The sequence below is a fragment of the Mus caroli genome, unplaced genomic scaffold (assembly GCF_978045245.1).
Source record: "Mus caroli unplaced genomic scaffold, Mus_caroli_1 scaffold_16, whole genome shotgun sequence".
NCBI classification, from domain to species: domain Eukaryota; kingdom Metazoa; phylum Chordata; class Mammalia; order Rodentia; family Muridae; genus Mus; species Mus caroli.
In genome coordinates, this window is record NW_028227271.1 from 56,571,577 (window position 1) to 56,585,222 (window position 13,646).

A 13,646-nucleotide genomic window follows, 5' to 3' on the forward strand; every position below is an offset into this window, starting at 1 on the left:
ATGGGCACAGGGGAAAAATTCCTGAATAGAACAGTAATGGCTTGTGCTGTAAGATCGAGAATTGACAAGTGGGACCTCATGAAACTACAAAGCTTCTGCAAGGCTAAAGACACCATCAATAAGACAAAAAAACCACCAACAGATTGGGAAAGGATCTTCACCTATCCTAAATCAGATAAGGGACTAATATCCAATATATATAAAGAACTCAAGAAGGTGGACTCCAGAAAGTCAAATAACCCCATTAAAAAATGGGGCTCAGAACTGAACAAAGAATTCTCGCCTGAGGAATACCGAATGGCAGAGAAACACCTGAAAAAATGTTCAACATCCTTAATCATCAGGGAAATGCAAATCAAAACAACCCTGAGATTCCACCTCACACCAGTCAGAATGGCTAAGATCAAAAATTCAGGTGACAGCAGTTGCTGGCGAGGATGTGGAGAAAGAGGAACACTCCTCCATTGTTGGTGGGATTGCAAGCTTGTACAACCACTCTGGAAATCAGTCTGGCGGTTCCTCAGAAAATTGGACATAGTACTACCGGAGGATCCAGCAATACCTCTCCTGGGCATATATCCAGAAGATGTCCCAACCGGTAAGAAGGACACATGCTCCACTATGTTCATAGCAGCCCTATTTATAATAGCCAGAAGCTGGAAAGAACCCAGATGTCCCTCAACAGAGGAATGGATACAGAAATTATGGTACATTTACACAATGGAGTACTACTCAGCTATTAAAAAGAATGAATTTATGAAATTCCTAGCCAAATGGATGGACCTGGAGGGCATCATCTTGAGTGAAGTAACACAATCACAAAAGAACTCACACAATATGTATTCACTGATAAGTGGATATTAGCCCAAAACTTAGGATACCCAAGATTTAAGATACAATTTGCTAAACGCATGAAACTCAAGAAGAATGAAGACCAAAGTGTGGACACTGTGCACCTTCTCAGAATTGGGAACAAAACACCCAGGGAAGGAGTTACAGAGACAAAGTTCGTAGCGGTGATGAAAGGATGGACCATTTAGAGACTGCCGTATCCAGGGATCCATCCCATAATCAACTTCTAAACGCTGACACCATTGCATACACTAGCAAGATTTTGCTGAAAGGACCCAAATATAGCTGTCTCTTGTGAGACGATGCTGGGGCCTAGCAAACACAGGAGTGGATGTTCACAGTCAGCTATTGGATGTATCACAGGGCTCCCAATGGAGAAGCTAGAGTAAGTACCCAAGGAGCTAAAGGGATCTGCAACCCTATTGTTGGAACAACATGATGTACTAACTAGAACCCCGGAGCTCTTGTCTCTAGCTGCATATGTATCGAAAGATGGCCTAGTCAGCCATCAATGGAAAGAGAGGCCCATTGGACTTGCAAACTTTATATGCCCCAATATAGGGGAATGCCTGGGCCAAAAGAATGGGAATGGGTGGATAGGGAAGTGGGGGGGCGCTATGGGGGACTTTTGGGATAGCATTGGAAACGTAATTGAGGAAAATATGTAATAAAAATATTAAAAAAAAAAAAAAAAAAAAAAAAAAAAAAACCAAATTAATCCAAAGAGGGAATATATGCAGCTATCATTTTTATTTATTTTTGTTTAATCATTTATTTTTGTTCTCAAGGAATAACTACACTCCATGTTTATTGTAGCATTAGTTCCAAGAATCAGGATAGTAAAGAACCCTAATATTCAACAATGGACAGATACATAAATAGATAGCATAGATATCATATGTACAAAAACAATAAGGAGAGGATCATCACTTTTTAAAAGAATATAATTCTATTTATGACAATATAGACAGACATAGAGAGTATTGTGTTAAGTCAGAATTACAAGCACAAACTATAGTGTATTATATTCAGGCTAAAAGGGTATAACTTAGGGAAGCTAGAGGTTCATGGTTACCAGGGTTTGACAAAGACGAAATTAAAGTTATACAAAGTTTTAGTTTGCAAGATTTGTAAGTTTTGAAGACTCACTGAACTATACAGGCCAAGAGATAAAACTATTATACTGCATATTTAATTTTTTATTAATCATTCCATTTGTTTACACCTCAAATGATATCCCACTTCCCGATTGCTCCTCCAGAAACCCCCATTCCATATCCACCATCTCTCCCCTCCCCTTTGCCTCTATGAGTGTGTTACCCCATCTACCCACCCTCTCTCACCCCACTGCTCCAGCATCTCCCAACACTGGAGCATCAAACCTCCACAGGAACAAGAGCCTCTCCTCTCAATGCTGTCAGTAAAGACCATCATCTGTTAGATATGTATCTGGAGCCATGAATCCCTCCCTGTACACTCCTTGATTGGCGGTCTAGTTTCTGAGAGCACTGGGTAGCTGGCCAAGCATTGTTGTTCTTCCTATGAGGTTGCAATCCCTCTCTGCTCCTCTAGTTCTTCTGCCACCTTCCCCAATGGAGTCTCTGAGCTCATTCTGATGGTTAGTTCCAAGCATCTACATCTACATTTGAGAGTTTCTGGCTAGACCTCCCAAAAAATCAACAGGTTTCTGTCAATAAGTGTCTCTCGATCAAAGCAACAGTGTGGGGTTTGGTGTCTGCAGACAGGATGGATCCCCAGGTGGGACAGTCCCCAGATGGTATTCCTTCAGTCTCTGCTCCATTTTTTGTCCTTTTTCTTCCTTTGGACAGGAACATTTCTGGTTAAAAACTTTGAGATGGGTGGGTGCCCCTGCCCCTTGACAGGGGCCATGCCTATCTACTGGAAGTGGTCTCTACAGGTTTTATCTCCCCCTTCTCTGAGTATTTCAGTTAAAGTCATCCCTGTTGGGTCCTTGGAGCACTTCATTTCCCTGGTGTCTGGGATCCTCCAGTGGCTATCCTCAGTTCCTCATCCCCCCTGCTAAATATTTTTATCCAATTTCCTGACCATCTGTATCTCTCTTCCATCCCCTCCCACACCACATACTTCCTCCTCCTTCTCTCCCAGGATTTCCTCTCCCTGCACTTCCCACATGATAGTGTTCCCCACTCAAGGCAGGACTTCCACAAAGCGGTCTACCTTCCTCCTAAGTTACCTCAGTCAGGATGATATTTTCAAGTTCCATTCATTTTGCTTGCGAATTTCATGAAGTCATTGTTTTTAATAGGCTAGTAGTACTCCATTGTAAAAATGTTCCACATTTTCTGTATCCATTCTTCTGTTGATCAGTCTTTAATTTTCTTATTTCTTCCATGACCAACTTATCTTTGTGTAGATAGTTGTTCAGCTTCTACATGTTATATGGGCTTTCTGTTGTTTTTGTTGTTATTGAAGACCAGCATTAGTCCGTGGCAGTCCAATAGAGTACATGGAACTTATTTAGTGTTCTTATATCTATTGAGGTTTGTTTTGTGTCTCATTATTTGGTTGATATTTGAGAAAGTAACCTTAAGTTCTGAAAAGAAATTCTATTCTTTTGGTTTATGATGAATGTTCTGTAGATATCTATTAAATCCACTGGGTCCATACATTCTTTTAGTTTCATTGTGTCACTGTTTAGTTTCTGTTTCCATAATCTATCCATTGGTGAGAGTGGAGTGTTAAAATCTCTTACTATTATTGTGTGAGGTTCAATGTGTGCTTTGAGCTTCAGTAATGTTCTTTTACAAATGTGCATGCCCTTTCATTTGGGGCATAAATGTTCAGAATTAAGAGTTCATCTTGGTGGATTTTTTTTCTTTGATAAGTATATAGTGTTGATCCCATCTTTTTTGATAACTTTTGGTTAAAAGTCTATTTTAATCAGTATTAGAATGACTACTCCAGCTTGTTTCTTGAGACGATTTGCTTGGAAATTTTTTCCAGCCTTTCACATGAGGTAGGGTCTGTCTTTGTCACTCTGGTGTGTTTCCTATATGTGTCAAAATTCTGGGTCCTGTATATGTATCTAGTCTGTTAGCCTATATCTTTTTATTGGGGAATTGAGTCCATTGATTTTGAGAGATATTAGGGACCAATAAATGTTGCTTCCTTTTATACTTTACTATTGGAGGCAGAATTATTTTTGTGTGTTTCACTTCTCAGTTTGTTGTGAAAAGATTAATTTCTTGCTCATTCTTGAGTGTAGTTTCCCTCCTTGTGTTGCACTTTTCATTCTATTATCCTCTGTAGGGCTGAATTAGTGGAAAGATATTAAGTTTGGTTTTGTCTTGGAAAACCTCGATTTCTCCATCTATGGTAATTGAAAGTTTTGCTGGGCATAGTAGCCTGGGCTGGCATTTGGGTTCTCTTAAGGTATGTAGGACATCTGTACAAGATCTTCTGGCTTTTAGAGTCTCTGTTGAGACTTTTGATGTAATTCTGATAGGTCTACCTTTATATGTTACTTGACCCTTTCTACTCATTGCTTTCAATATTCTCTCTTTGTTCTGTGCACTTGTTTTAATTATTATGTGACGGGAGGAATTTCTGTTCTGGTTCCATCTTTTTGGTGTTCTGCAGACTTTTTAGACGTTTATGGACATCTCTTTCTTTAGGTTAGGGAAGTTTTCTTCTATGATTGTATTGAAGGTGTTTGCTGGCCAGTTATGTCGGTAATCTTCACTCTCTTCTATACCTGCTATGCTTAGGTTCAGTCTTTTCATTTTGTCCTGGATTTCTTTAATGTTTTGATTTAGGGACTTTTTGCTTTTTGTATTTTCCTTGACTGTTATGTTGATGTCTTCTACGGTATCTTCTACACCTAAGATTCTCTCTTCTATCTCTTGTATTCTGTTGGTAATGCTTGCATCTGTGACTCCTGCTCTCTTTCCTAGGTTTTCTATTTCCAGGGCTGTCTCCCTTTGTGTTTTCTTTAATGTTTCTATCTCAATTTTTAGATCCTGTATGGTTTTGTTCAGTTCCTCACCTGTTTTATTTTGTTCTCCTGTATTTCTTTAAGAGATTTATGTGTTACCTCTTTAAAGGCTTCTACTTGTTTACTTGTGTGCTCCTTTGTTTCTTTAAGGGAGATGTTCATGTCCTTCTTAAAGTTCTCTATCATCTTCATGAAATGAGAATTTAGATCCGAATCTTGCCTTATAGGTGTATTGGGGTATCCAGGGCTTGCTGTTGTTGGAGACCTGTGCTCTGATGTTTCTAGGTCATATTGGTTTCTGTTGCTTATGTATTTGTACTTGCATCTCACCATCTGGTTATCTTTGGAGCTAATTGGGCTTGCTATCTCTGACTGGAGGCTGTCCTTCCTGTGAGTCTTTAATCCTGTGATCCTGTCTTTCTGGATGTATAAGAACCCATGGGGAATGGAGCTGTAATTTGATTGTGGTGTAGGTTGACTGTGTTTGGATCCAGCACAAAGGCTCTGCTCTAGGCACAGGTGCAAACTCTAAAGCAGGAGGGTCTCTGGCTGGGGAGGATATCTGTTTCCTGGGTTACTAGGTATCCCAGTCACAATGGGTATTGGGACAGCATTGGAGGCCTCAGCTGTGATTCTAGATGTGTCAGAATATGGGGAGTCGAGCTACAACTGGGCTGTGGGCTGTGTGGGTTTGGATGCAGAGCAGAGTTTCTATTTCCAGCACAGGTGGGAGACCTGAAGGCGAGCTACAAAGCTTTTATTTATTTATTTATTTATTTATTTATTTATTTATTTATTTATTTATTGTTGCTTTTGTTTGTTTGCTTTTTGTGAACAAAAGTTAGTGAATTTATTATGCCAAGATAGGGGATAACACATACTTAAGATTTAAGCATAGGGTAGAGGCAAGAGAAAGTGAACTAGAGAAGAAGTACTGGGGAGTTGGGGAGATGGCTCACTGACTTTGGAAAAGGACAGTACACATCCAAGGCCCAGATTCAGGCTTAGGGACAGAGTTGTGCTTAGGTATCTTCATTGATTCTGGAGTTTTCTTTTGTTTCGTTTTGTTCTGTTTTATTAGATAATTTTCTTTATTTATGTTTCAAATTTAAACCTCTTTCCTCTTTACCCTCAGAAAACTTCCCTATCCCTTCCCCTAATTCAACCACTCCCACTTTCCTGTTATGGCATTCCCGTACACTGCGGCATCAAGCTTTCACAAGACCAATGGCCTCTCCTCTCATTGATGTCCCACCAGACCATCCTATGCTACATATGCAGTTGAAGCCTTGAGTCCCTCCTTGTGTACTTTTTGATTGGTGGTTTAGTCTCTGGGAGCTCTGGGGGTAGTGGTTGGTTCATGTTGTTGTTCCTCCTATAGGGCTGCAACCCTCTTCAGCTCTTTGGGTCCTTTCTCTATCTCCTCCATTGGGGACCCTGTGCTCGGTCCAATCAATGAATGTCTGTGTTTGTAAGGCACTGGCAGAGCCTCTCGGGAGACAACTATATCAGGCTCCTGTCAGCAATCACTTGTTGGCATCCACAATAGTGTCTGGGTTTGGTAACTGTGACAAAGTAACATGAGCAAAAAGAACTTGAGGAAACAAAGGCATTATTTGGTTTGTAATTCTAGAGGGCTAGAGTGCATCATGAAGAGAAGGCAGGGCATATAAACTAGCTGAGCATGTGTATTTACTGAGAAACAGAAGTGAGGAGTAGCCACACATTAAAGTCCATGCTCAGTGGCACACTTCTACCAGTACATCTATATCTCCTAATGATTTCATAACCACCCCAAATACAAATGGGGCCCAGGGATGAAAATATATAAATCTCCAAGGAACATTTCTCATTTAATCATCCAGACTACTTCTATTACAATACACCTAATACAGCTATTATTTTTAATGAATTTATTAATCTGTTATTATGACAATACCTTGGAAGCAACCAGGAACTTAGCACTATGTGCTATTACCCAGAGACATAAGCTATATCACTGATAAACCAAAAATAATTAATAAAAAATAAAAAGCTTTCTGAGATTATTAAATGTTAATAGTGTTAGACATGTTAGGAGTAATTCAAGTAGAAAATGAAATAAAAAAAAAGAAAATGAAATCATATTTGAAGGGTAAATGAATGTTTATATAACCTCAAATTCACTTTAAGCAATTTGTATTGCTCTCTTAGGTTTTGAACTTTCTCATTGTGAAGACCCAGGCATTCCACAGTTTGGATATAAGATCAGTGACCAAGGTCACTTTGCTGGCAGCACCATCATCTATGGATGCAATCCAGGCTATACTCTCCATGGAAGCAGCCTTCTCAAGTGCATGACTGGAGAGAGAAGGGCCTGGGACTACCCTCTACCTTCCTGTATTGGTAGGATGCTTTTTAGAATTCTTACAAAGTATGCCTATGAGATGATATTAATATGCAACTACATAAAATGCTCATGTTTTAAGGAGTTGCCTCCACATGGAACTCATAAGAAGTTAAAAAGCTTATAATCACCATAAGGTTAAGGTGAAGTATATGAGTTATTTTCTTAATCTAGCCAATGTGTGTACTTTAAGAGTTGCTGTAGTCTGTGCGAAGTTATTATATTTCTGCTTTTGATAAAAAATTTAACTCACTGCAAGAATGTTATGTTTTCCTCATGTGCATTTTATTGAATCTCATTGATCAGCTTTGTTTTGATTTTAAAAGATCAGTATACATTTCTGAATCAAAATGAATGTTAAAAACAAAAAGATATTCTCGGTAACTTTAAAAGCATCTTTTATGTGTAGAAGCTCCTTTGGAAAAATATTAGAAAATATATCTGTTTCCTTATGTATGACAGTGTGAAAATAAATTGCAGTATGAAAGTCTGTGGAAAGCCTACATAAGATATATTTCCCCCTCCCCCTGACCTGAAGCTACAGTGATCATTACATTTCTAGTGCATGTTAGCTTAATATCATTTTATCTCTATTGTAAGGCAGATAACAAATTATCATAGCGGAGGGGAAGAATGAATTTCCAAATATCCACAGATATTGTTGATTTTCACATTGGTCTTCTACCTTCAAAAGATCAAATAGTTCCATTTCAAATAACAGAATAAGAAGAAAGCAACAGTGTAACAAACCCTAGAAGTACACTAAGGAGCAGAAACACTCTGATTCCCAGGCCACTCCAGATTGCATTAAAAGGAGGCAAAACCATTGTGTCTTGTCAATGGGGGTAAAAACAAATGTGCTTTCAAACACAGCTTTCCTGGGGTTTAATTTAAATGTGTAAAACTCCATGCATATTTAATCTTTTAAAAGTATAATGTTTTAGATATCCTTTTATAACTTTTAGTGATTCATTAAAACATTGATTGCCAATGAGACAAACAAGTTTTCCATAAATCAGCTATAAAAAGTCATTCACTGTCTGAGAGCATATGAATTTGGGGTAAACAATTTCCCAATATTGATGTTCATATTGTCTTTAAAATTAAATTCATATATTTTGGAGTATTCTGAGCTAACAGGAAACCATCTTCTAAAAATTATTTTAATCAAATGGAAAGATAACTGGTGTGAGCACAAAAGATATTAATTAATTGTGCTCATAAGAAACTAATGCCATTAATTTACAAGCCAGTGCTGTGACTTGATAACTTTTTAAAGAAATATACATTTTGACAGATGATCAAGTTAAAGAGCTATGAACAGAGGCGCACACAGTCACTTAATGCTGAGCATGACCATGGTAACCAGAAGATGAAATTCTGTTCTCATGATGCTCCTTACTGATGACGAATAGCTCTACAGCCTGATCTAAAATCATAATTTTCTTCTGTTGATTAAATATTTGTTATGGCTATGTTTGCTCAAACACAAAAATTTTTACTTAAATATTTTGGTATTATCTCAGCAATTATTTTTCTAAAACTTGTTGCATTTAATCAAACAAATATTATGTGTAACTACAGATAGTTATTACTCTGAAAACCTTTATTGTACCTTATATTTTATCTTTATACAAGGCAGTTTGTGTCTTAAGAACATGGAGCCAAGTGTTAAGTCCTATCACAACAGTGCATTTCAAACTAAAGCACAAAATGACATTTGTTTTAGAAATTTTAAATTAAAAATGTAGAAAGGTGCATTTAAATTTAAGATGCAATATGGCATACAAAAAAAGAAACCACTGAAAATTTAAACTGGGTAAATAAAATAACAATGCTGTTTTCAAACTAATATGTGCCTATCATAGCAATAAATCAAAAAGAAAAAAAGGAAATGTATAGAGCCTATTGTATATTATGTACACTACTTATTGTATGCTATTGAAAACTGTTTTATTTTTAAAAAATGTGATAATGATGTTGCTGGTTAGTTTTCTAAACTTAACTCATACTAGAATTACCTGGGAGAAGAAACCTTATTTGAAAATCTGTCTTTATCAAACTGGCCTGTAGGCATAAGAAGATGCATTTTCGTGATTAATTATTGAAATGGGAATCTCAGACCAAGGAGGGCAACACCACATCTGAGGCAGTTGTCCCAGAATGAATTTTAAAGATAACTGAGCAAGCCATAAGGAACAAGTCTATAAGCAGAATCTCTCCCTCATTTGTTACTGCTTCAGATTCTGTCTCCAAGTTCCTTCTTATGTTTCTGTTTCTAATTTCCCTGAATTACAGACTTGGGTTTTGATGGGGAAATAAAGCCACAAAAACCTCTTTCCTTAGAAATCGGTCAATGTAATGCAGTTATTCAGAACAAAAATCAGACATTGACAGTTCTTTAAGTATTATTACTCTTTTATATAAATGTAGCCTATTGTAAAGTTGCAGTAAAATAAGAATTCCTATACCTCTATGAGGATAAAGTCCAAGTTACCAAACTGGCAAAACAAATAGAATCCCTCCTTCCCTAACTGGAGATACTTGTTAATTTTTTAGGAATTATCTTATGCAGTTGTGTGGGTTAGCAAGCCCATAGGGTGTGGGGTGGGGTAGGGGGTCATTCAACAGTTTTCAAATTGATACAATTGTTAAAGCCCTGGTTTTGAGACAAAATTTCTTTTTGTCCTGGAAATGTCTCTTTTTCCTTTCTTTTCTTTTCTTTTCTTTTCCTTTCTTTTCTTTTCTTTTCTTTTCTTTTCTTTTCTTTTCTTTTCTTTTCTTTCCTTTCCTTTCCTTTCCTTTCCTTTCCTTTCCTTTTCTTTCCTTCTTTTCCTCTCCTTTCCTCTCTTTTCCTCTCCTTTCCTCTCCTTTCCTCTCCTTTCCTCTCCTTTCCTCTCCTTTCCTCTCCTTTCCTCTCCTTCCTTCTTTCTTTCTTTCTTTCTTTCTTTCTTTCTTTCTTTCTTTCTTCCTTTGACCTTTTAACTGATAGGATGAGACCCATCTTAATGTATTATCCAGGGTAAAATGGTTACTCCAATAACCCAATTAGAGATGTTAACCACTTTTTAAATGCATTCATACCTAGACCAGTTCACTAAATAACTAAACACTATAGCCTAGTTGACATTTTAATTAAAGTAATAATCAGAATATTGTAATATCACATCTAGATATATGGAACCAACTGTATATATATGGAGACCATAGACTTACACTATCATATGCTGGTGTTACCAGAGAAAATAACTTTCTCATTTTGATCACTTTTTCTTTTCTATTTTTTTTATTATTAGATATTTTCTTTATTTACATTTCAAATGCTATCCCGAAAGTTCCCTGTACCCTCCCCCCGCCCTGCTCCCCTACCCACCCACTCCCACTTCTTGGCCCTGGAGTTCCCCTGTACTGGGGCATATAAAGTTTGCAGACCAAGGGGCCTTACTTCCCAATGATGGCCGACTAGGCCATCTTCTGATACATATAATGATATTAATGATGATTAACATAAACAATTTCAATTTGTTTAAGAAACTGTTCAAAGAACAGAAAATACATATAATTTCTTTCAATATTTAAATAAGTATGTTTTTGTACTTGTTGAGTTTGGAGAAAAAAAAATAATTTGTAGAAACGTTAGCTATACAATGCACTGGATAGGGTTCCTTTGCCTCTGGAGTTGAGACCTGTGGATCAGTTCCCAACAGCTCCTCATGTGCTTACTCTTTTCTTTAGTATAAAAAGCTCTTCGTACATTGTTGCTTTATGAAAGTAAAATCACTTCACACATCCAAGTAGTGTTGAAGACTATAAAACAGAGGAATCTCCAAACAGAGAAAATTAAGAAAATTCTGTGACTAATTATTTTTTAATTCTGTAAAGTTTATAAAATATTTGAGGCCACATTTAAGCAAAACTGTGTTACATTTCACTGAAGTAATGATCACATGAGAGATTATAAAGAGAAGTAGTTTAAAATGATTTGAAGTGGACTGAAAGGACAATAAAATTTAGATCACCTGGGGGAACAAGATTTTCTCGGAGGTGGGGTACAAGATGAATTATTCACCCCTGAGCATCTTGCCATCTGCTTCCCTTGTAACATGATTATTATTTAACAAAACATCTTGCAATGTTTTGAAGCCAAGTTTACAGATTTTAAGTGTGTACTTTATTGTTCCACAATTTGGTTTATTTTTTATCCCATAATATCTGAGAGAAAGTATATCATTTTATTATACTCATATTCTTGCTTCAATTAAATCTTTAAGAAAGCCAGTTTAAACACTTATGTTCAAGAAAGATTGAGGGTAAATCCTTATTTTCCCTTACTGTGAACCTACATATTTCTAGAAATGTATAGGTTGTCTTGGGAAGATTGGTATGAAGTTGTGACTTGAAATGTGACTATATCTCACCAGCTGAATGTGGTGGCCGCTTCAAGGGAGAATCATCAGGAAGGATTTTGTCCCCTGGCTATCCCTTTCCATATGACAATAACCTTCGCTGCATGTGGATGATCGAAGTAGATCCAGGAAACATTGTAAGGTAAATTACACGATTCTCCTGATCAGCAGCTATATAATTATCAATCACTAACACTAATGTTCAATATGTTTCACCTTCGAAAAGGAAAACAAGTTCCTTGTGTGGGTAAAATGACAAAAATACCATTAGCACACATTGCTGATTCATAGGCTGCTAGAATAAGCCTGAAACCCCTACAAGATGCTTCTGTGGATAGAAAGTGACACCAAGGTTGAGAATGTTTTGGTGCTTCTTGTGATTCGTGCTCTGTCAATTCTCAGTGGTTTAAGATGCTTGATCCATCATTTTGATAAGAGCACAATCCGTGCAACCTCAGTAATGTGAAGGAGAAACATAAATGCAGCAGGCGCCGGGTGGTGGTGGCGCACACCTTTAATCCCAGCACTCGGGGGACAGAGGCAGGCAGATTTCTGAGCTCGAGGCCAGCCTGGTCTACACAGTGAGTTCCAGGACAGCCAGGGCTATACAGAGAAACCCTGTCTCGACAAAACCAAAAATAAATAAATAAATAAATAAATAAATAAATAAATAAATAAATAAATAAATAAATAAATGCAGGCCTTGACAGCTCCTCTCTTCCCTGTTCTTGGGCACATTTCTGAAGAGTCTGCTTTCTGACCCTTTAACTATATTTGATTTCTCTTTCCTGTTGAGTTTTGATAGGAAGTTCCCACATCGTCATGTCATAGCAGCCTGATAAATTCCAAACCATGCCTCCTAAATTCACATGTCAGGTTTCATGGCTTTTATAAGTTCCCAATCCAGCTTTGCTTTTAGGACTTCAACTGGGTGTAAATTAATAACTGAACCAACCACACGTCCTTAACATAGGAAACAACTAGTCCATTAGAATTCACAGTAATGTTAAAAGTAAGAATTGCTTTAAGGCTAGGCAGTGGTAACACACACCTTTAATCCCAGCACTTAGGAGGCAGAGGCAGGTGGATTTCTTAGTTCAAGGCCAGCATGGTCTACAGAGTGAGTTCCAGGACAGCCAGGGCAACACAGAGAAACCTTATCTCTAATAACCAATTTAAAAAAAAAGAAGAAGAAGAATAGCTTTAAGCCAATCTGAAAATTTTTGCTATCTGATGTAAATAAAATTCAGACATGTTTCAAGGTGGTAAACTTCACTGAATGAAGTATGAACTACTGCATTGCTTTTGTAATATAAAGCAACTCAAAGAACTCAGAATGGCCTATGGCACCTCTATCCTCAACCTTTGGATCTTTAGGACAGCATCGTTTCAGTTAAGGTTAAAAATATTAGACAAAAAAATTAATTTTGCAAGACTCTGGGATCTTTTCATTAACAAACAGCTTTTGATATTAATATATAAAAATAGAAAGTTCTGATAGTTAAATATCAATCATAAATCATATACAAAGTGTCTAGCCATGTTTCACAATGGAACCAAAAATAACATGATAATTTTATACAGATTAGCACAAAGTAGACCAGCTTTAATGTAATCAAGCGGTAAAAGCATGTGCTGTGAAGTCAGACAATTAAATTTAATGAGTGACACAGATACTCTTTCAGCAATCATTTGATATATCCAGACTCCATTCACAACATCCAAAAAACTGAGATAAAAATGGTTTCTACGCCATAAGGCCATTACAGCGATTATACAAAGTATTAGTAATGCATTTTGTTCAAAGTTACTGGCACATAGACTGTCCTTTGTAAGTATTTATTTTATTACCAGAGTTAAAATTTATGAACATTGAACAAAATGACTACTTAGGATTTCTGTAATTTGCAATAATGTTGAAATCATGTCTTAAATGCTCGTCTAAGGAAGTATATTCTGCTGTTCAAAAACATTCTTTTTTGTTATACTTTCCATTACACAATTTACTCTTTATTCTTAGAAAAGA

The 13,646-nt window shown here is 36.9% G+C and overlaps 1 protein-coding gene across 3 annotated transcripts in view; it reads left to right on the forward strand.

Moving 5' to 3' along the window:
• Positions 1-13,646, forward strand: part of Csmd3 (CUB and Sushi multiple domains 3) — a 1,262,970-nt gene that overhangs the window by 924,313 nt on the left and 325,011 nt on the right. For all 3 annotated transcript variants that reach the window (XM_029469819.2, XM_021183659.3, XM_029469820.2), the window contains 2 exons: positions 7,022-7,213; positions 11,636-11,762. In XM_029469819.2, coding sequence (XP_029325679.1) covers positions 7,022-7,213; positions 11,636-11,762 — 319 coding nt within the window. The remainder of the gene's footprint in view (positions 1-7,021; positions 7,214-11,635; positions 11,763-13,646) is intronic.